This window comes from Gopherus evgoodei, chromosome 4, assembly GCF_007399415.2.
Source record: "Gopherus evgoodei ecotype Sinaloan lineage chromosome 4, rGopEvg1_v1.p, whole genome shotgun sequence".
Lineage (NCBI taxonomy): Eukaryota > Metazoa > Chordata > Testudines > Testudinidae > Gopherus > Gopherus evgoodei.
The window spans coordinates 64,640,202-64,647,067 of record NC_044325.1 but is presented as its reverse complement, the minus strand read 5'-3'; the positions used below and the strand labels follow the sequence as shown (position 1 = coordinate 64,647,067).

Genomic DNA, 6,866 nt, shown 5'->3' with positions numbered 1-6,866 from the left:
AGGCACTGATCCTGTGGGTGCTCTGAGGCAGGAGCACCCACAGGGAAAAATTGCAGCCAAGCTCCCCACTTCTCACCTCCTCCTTTCCCTCTCCCCCCAGCATGCTGCATCCCCACTATCCCCTCTACCCCAGCACTTTGCTACCACTTAAAGCTACCTCTTAAATCTAGGATAATACAGACCTTCTGGGGCTCAAATACTATTGAGAACATGTTCAAAACCTTCCTGCAGGATCTCACATTTCCTCATGATGCCGTAGTGAATGTTGAATTGCACATAGAGTAGAAAAATCCCAATGAATGTCAAAATGTTCTGACTGATGGTGGTGATTATTGTTGGATTGTTTTTATGTTTTACGTTATTTTAGAATAAAGTTAAATACTTTCTGGTCACTTCTCTTGGAGAGAGGACTTGTTTGGAGTTTTCATTCTGGATCAGACCATGGACCAGATTCTGGCTCTAGCTATGGCAGTGCAGAGAGTCTCTGAAGCTGCTACACACTTTTTAGCTGAGCATTCCCATGATGGGGGTGGGAGGAACCCAAGCTGGCACAATGTCAGCTTTCCTGCAGCTACACCAATGCCTTCCAACACCCACAAGGGTAGGGTACTTGATGGGGTGTGGTGAGAGCACTTCTGTACTCACAATTTCCAGCTGTATATGTAGTAATGATTCTGTTTGGTGCCTTGCACCTTTACATGTAAGATGTCTGCCTGCCTGCTAGAGGATTCCCATTGGAGGCTCCTGCATGGTTAGAGACACACACTACTTTATATTTTTTTATTAATTGAAATTCAAAACAATCTAGACTAAAAGTGGATGCTCTGAAACATCTGTATATGGAAAGGTCATATTCCCCATTCCTTTCCCCCATCATACCAAGGATCTCTGTGAATTTCACATACATTCAAGGCAATCAGATCAGCAGAGGGAAAAATCTCATAGAGGTGAAACATTTGTTACATTGATTCAGTAGACAAGTTGTGACTCGAGCTGCCTAGGGTAGCTCACAATGAAAATGCCAAGGTCAGGGCAGGCTTAAAAAAGAAGAGCAGATTTTCCCAAAACTGGTGGTTAACACTGACTATAGTTAGATTAATGAACCAGTCACAAACTGTGCTCCCAATCCCTCTCAGTGGTTATCGAGAAGCTAGAAAAAAGAACTAACATAGCCCCCTTTATTGCATTCCAGTCTCTGGCTCCCAATCAGCAAATAGGTCCAGAAAAGTGAAAAGTTATTTAAAACTCTATTCACCATATAAAATATTCTTCTGATCCCCCAAGGGCCATCCACATTATCAGATCAATACTAGTTTGGATAAAGAACAGAACTACTTGTGGCACCTTAGAGACTAACACATTTATTTGAGCACAAGCTTTTGTGGGCTACAGCCCACTTCTTTGGATGCATAGAATGGAACATATATTGAGGAGATATATATACACATACAGAGATCATGAAAAAGTGGAAGTTGTCTTACCAACTCTGAGGCCTGGTCTACACTATGCGTTTAAACTGATTTTAGCAGCATTAAACCGATTTAACGCTGCACCCGTCCACACAACGAGGCCCTTTATATTGATATAAAGGGCTCTTTAAACCGGTTTCTGTACTCCTCCCCGACGAAAGGAGTATCGCTGAAATCAGTATTACCATATCAGATTAGGGTTAGTGTGGCCACAAATCGACGGTATTGGCCTCCGGGCGGTATCCTACAGTGCACCATTGTGACTGCTCTGGACAGCAATCCGAACTCGGATGCACTGGCCAGGTAAACAGGAAAAGCCCCGCGAACTTTTGAATTTCATTTCCTGTTTGCCCAGCGTGGAGCTCTGATCAGCACGGGTGGCGACGCAGTCCCTAATCCAAAAAGAGCTCCAGCATGGGCCGTGCGGGAGATACTGGATCTGATCGCTGTATGGGGAGACAAATCTGTCCTGTCACAGCTCCGTAACAGAAGAAGAAATGAGAAAGCATTTGAAAAAATCTCCAGGTTATGATAGACAGAGGCCACAGCACAGTGCTGTGTGACAAGCATAATGGAAAGCCAAAGAATCAAATGGACGCTCATGGAGGGAGGAAGGGGGTACTGAGGACTCCAGCTATCCCACAGTCCACAGCAGTCTCCGAAAAGCATTTGCATTCTTGGCTGAGCTCCCAATGCCTGTAGGGTCAAACACATTGTCCAGGGTGTTTCAGGGTATATGTCGTCAATTTACCCCCCTCCCACCTTCGTGAAAGAAAAGGAAAAAAAATTGTTTCTTGACTTTTTTATATGTCACCCTATGTCTACTGCATGCTGTTGGTAGATGTGGTGCTGCAGCAATGAATAGCAGCATCCTCTCCCCTCCCCTTCCCGGTGGCAGATGGTACAATATGACTACTATCCATAGTCATCATAAACCGTGAGTGCTCCTGGCTGGCCTCAGGTGAGGTTGGCCAGGGGCGCCTGGGTAAAAACAGGAATGACTCCTGGTCATTCCCGGTAGATGGTACAGAACAACTGGTAACCGTCCTCATCATAGCAACTGGGGGCTGAGTTCCATCAGCTCCCCCACCTTTCATGCCTAAAGAAAAGATTCTGTACTGCCTGGACTATCATAGCAATGGGATGCTGGGCTCCTCTCCCCCCCACCGTTTAATGTCCTGCCTGGACTATCATAGCAGCTGGAGGCTGACTCCCCCTCATTTTATCTCACTAACAAGTCAGTGTTTCTTATTCCTGCATTCTTTATTACTTCATCACACAAATGGGGAACACTGCCACGGTAGCCCAGAAAGGTTGGGGGAGAAGGGAATCAACAGGTGGTGTTGTTGCAGGGGCACCCCCCGTGATTGGCATGCAGCTCATCATTTCTGCGGGATCTGACACGGAGCGGCTGTGCTCTCTGGTTCTCTGATACACTGGTTCTCTAGTACAATTGCCCCATATTCTAGGCAGGACTGACTCTATTTTTAGATAAACCATAAAGGAGGGAGTGACTCGGGGAGTCATTCCCATTTTTGTCTTTGCGCCCCCGACCGACCTCAGCTAAGGCCAGCCAGGAGCACCCATGACAGCAGCAGACAGTACAGAACAACTGATAACCGTCATCTCATTGCCAATTTACAATGGCACAGCAGACAGTACAGAATGACTGGTAACCATCTCTGCTACCTTGCAATGGCAAATGAATGCTGCTGTGTAGCACTGCAGTGGCATCCAGTACACATACAGTGACAGTGACAAAAGGCAAAATGGGCTCCATGGTTGCCATGCTATGGCACCTGCCAGGCAATCCAAGGAAAAAGGGCGCAAAATGGTTGTCTGCCATTGCTTTCACGGAGGAAGGAATGAGTAACGAAATTTACCCAGAATCACCCACAACACTGTTTTTGCACCGTCATGCATTGGGATCTCAACCCAGAATTCCAATGGGCGGGAGAGACTGCGGGAACTATGGGATAGCTACGGACGGAATTAATGTGCCCTCCGATTTAATGTGCTTAGTGTGGCCGCGTGCACTCGACTTTATACAATCTGTTTTACAAAACCGGTTTATGTAAAATCAGAATAATCCCATAGTGTAGACATACCCTGAGAGGCCAATTAAGTAAGAAAAAAAACTTTTGAAGCGATAATCAAGATAGCCCAGTACAGACAGTTTGATAAGAAGTGTGAGATACTTATAAGGGGAGATAGATTCAATGTTTGTAATGGCTCAGCCATTCCTAGTCCCTATTCAAACCTAAATTGATTGTATCTAGTTTTCATATCAATTCCAGCTCTGGGCTATCTTGATTATCACTTCAAAAGTTTTTTTCTTACTTAATTGGCCTCTCAGAGTTGGTAAGACAACTCTCACCTTTTCATGCTCTCTGTATGTGTATATATATCTCCTCAATATATGTTCCATTCTATGCATCCGATGAAGTGGGCTGTAGCCCATGAAAGCTTATGGTCAAATAAATTTGTTAGTCTCTAAGATGCCACAAGTACTCCTGTTCTTTTTGCGGATACAGACAAACACGGCTACTACTCTGAAACTAGTTTAGATATTACCCAAAACACCATGCTGCCAGACAATCATTTAGTATCTAAAATCAAAAGGTTTATTATAAAAGAAAAGAACAGGAAGAGAGTTGTTAGGTGGTCAAAGCAATCAGATACATACATATGACCTCAGAATCCATTTATCAGGTTCTTAGCAACACTGGTTGGTTTGCTGACTTGTAAAGTCCCTCTGGAACACATCCAAAGTATGGCTGGGTCTATCAGTCCTTTATTCAAAGCTTCAGTTTGTGGAGAATCATAGACTATTAGGATTGCAAGAGACCTCAGGAAGTCATCTAGTCCAATCCCCTGCTCAAAGCAGGACCAACACCAATTAAATCATCCTAGCCAGGGCTTTGTCAAGCTGGGTCTTAAAAATCTCTAAGGATAGCGATTCCATCACCTTCCTAGGTAACACATTCCAGTGCTTCAGAAGTTACTCCAGAGGTGAGAAGCATGCCTGAAGATGAAATGGAGGTGATGCAGCTGCCTTTTTATATTCTTTTCCATGTGGCTTATACATCTTTTGTCCCAAACACAAGCTCACAGCGCATGGGCATGGAAAAGTACTTGGAGTCCCCTGTCCATAGGCATATCCTGACATGTCCTGCTGGCTCATAGATGTAGCCCCCGGCTTCTCTCAAAGGGTTCATTGGACAGCTGATTGCCCTTGATGGGCTATCAAGGAGGCTGGATAGTGCTGATGCTAATCTGTCTGGGGGTGTCACCCAGATACACAGCATAAGTTTGAGATATCAATGAACCACACATTTATAACTCATGATACAAAGATGATACATATATAAAAACAAACTTATCATATTTAGCAAATCATACCTTTTCCACTGATACTTTACATGGCATATCTGGTATAAGATTCATTGCAATTTTGTAATATTGGTACTGATAATATAATTAATGACGTCCCATATTCCATATAGCATCACATGAGTGCCTACAACTAATAGCTTTATGAGCTACAAAACACCAAAAGTGCTTGACTGCTACCATCAACCACCTGTAATCATCTTTGTAGACAACTTCATGTGATATTATATGAATAAAATCTGCCTTCTGGCTCATACTGTATCAGTCTTGTAAAAGTTCATTTTCAAATCATAAGGATAGTTGAATAAGGCAAAATCCATCTGGTACAGCTTCTTGATCTTTTCAATTTGCTCTGAGCTCAGCTTTCTGAGATATTCCAGGGTGATTTCATCATTAGTACGTTTCTCTGAGCTATGTGTCTTAAAGTTAGGGTACTGCAAATCCTCTGGGGCTCCAATGTTCCTGAGAACATGATCAGAATCTTGCTCCAAGGTCTCAAACTTCCCCAGGATGTCATAGTGAATGTTGCAAGGATCACAGAGTAGAAACATTGGTTTCCAATGAATATCCAAATGTTCTTGGTTTTTTGACAGAATAAAGTTAACAAACTCCTGGAAAGTGACCTTTTCAGTTGAATTTTTGTTTTTCCTGAACATGGCCTTCATCTCATTTGCCACAGTGATACTATAGTATGGCTCAGAGTGCAGAAGCTTGTCTCTGTAAGCTGAAACCAACCGTTCCAGGGGATCTCTGGTGAACATCACTTTGGTGTAACTGGTCAGCAACTCCTTCTGGTAGTCAGAAGGGTAAGAACTCAGCCTCTTTATCAGTGGGGTACGGTGGATGAGGTTCTGTTGCACTTCATTAGCCTTTCTGCTCAGGTTCATTGTGAGAAGAAGGATGATTTTCTTCCAATTGGAGCAGCCCACCTTAGGCACCTCACAGTAGATGAACTTGTGGTTATGCTCCACAAAGATCTGTCTTGCAACATTATGTTTCAGTTTGCTTTGTGAATGAGAAAGGTTGTTCATCAGGCAGGTGGAGTTCAGTATGTCTTTGCGATAGACTTGACTCATCAGCCAATCTTCCTTAGGAACTGGAAAAGAAGATGTATGCAAGAAAGGAAGGTACACCATCAGTGTAAAGTCATTTCGCTGAATTCTCTTTCCATTCCGGAAATGAATGAACTCAAATTAACGCCTTGAGGAATGAAAACAGCAGCTCAGGATTAACACGAATCTCTAGTTCACTGTCACTTGCCTACACTATTACAGGTGTGCAACACAAGCTACCGTGATTATTAAAAGGCTTGTTAGAAGGAGAACCTGGGAAATGAATGTCGGGAGCAATATTCTTAGGGAGAATCCTGCCATGCATCTTCAAACACTTCAGTGGCAAATGTGGCTTTTTGTGGGTTTCTCTTCCCTACACGTTTCAGGATAACAAAGAATGTAACAGGACAGGCCCCTCAGATATTTTATTTGTATTATTTGTATATGCACCCTAGTTGTGCTACATATTTTATATGCTCCAAAAAGACGGTCTCTGTTCCAAGAAACACAAAATCCTTCTATCTATATATTCTTTACTTACTCATTGTTTTTGTTTGCCACTTGTAGAATGCCCCAGAAAGAAGACATCCAAGAACGAAAGTTAGGACAAGGAAAATGAACACCTTCTGGAAAACCTTGTCCACCATGTTTTCCCAGGAAGGAGAAGGATGTGGCCTTTGTGCAGGGAATTTGTCTTCCTAGCTACAAGAAAACAAGAGACAGTTTATTGTATGAATTTTGCTACAGAAATATCACATGCTACACAGAGTATAAGAGGTCAGAGAGTCAGTGAAATACCAGAAATGTGCTAAAAAGAGGCTATTTATTCTAACCAATGTATATCATGTATGTGATATATTTTCTGTAACAAAAATACCTCATGAGTTGGTGTACCAGGTCCTACCTCCCCTCCAGATGGCACAGGCCTACCCATCCTAAAGTAAATCTGGGC

The 6,866-nt window shown here is 43.1% G+C and overlaps 1 protein-coding gene across 1 annotated transcript; it reads right to left on the bottom strand.

Annotated features, from left to right (window-relative positions):
• Nucleotides 1-5,113: 5,113 nt before the first annotated feature.
• On the bottom strand, nt 5,114-6,561 carry LOC115651678 (carbohydrate sulfotransferase 9-like). Its single transcript, XM_030562805.1, has 2 exons — nt 6,456-6,561; nt 5,114-5,958 (listed from the first exon to the last, which is right to left on the bottom strand). Exons 1-2 carry the CDS (start codon nt 6,559-6,561, stop codon nt 5,114-5,116), a joined length of 951 nt encoding a protein of 316 aa, XP_030418665.1.
• Nucleotides 6,562-6,866: the final 305 nt, after the last annotated feature.

Excerpts from the sequence above, each read along its gene's own strand:
- LOC115651678 (XM_030562805.1), bottom strand. The coding sequence starts at position 6,561 with ATGGTGGACAAGGTTTTCCAGAAGGTGTTCATTTTCCTTGTCCTAACT. Across the intron at positions 5,959-6,455 it reads GTGGCAAACAAAAACAATGA|TTCCTAAGGAAGATTGGCTG; the intron begins GTAAGTAAAGAA and ends CTTCTTTTCCAG.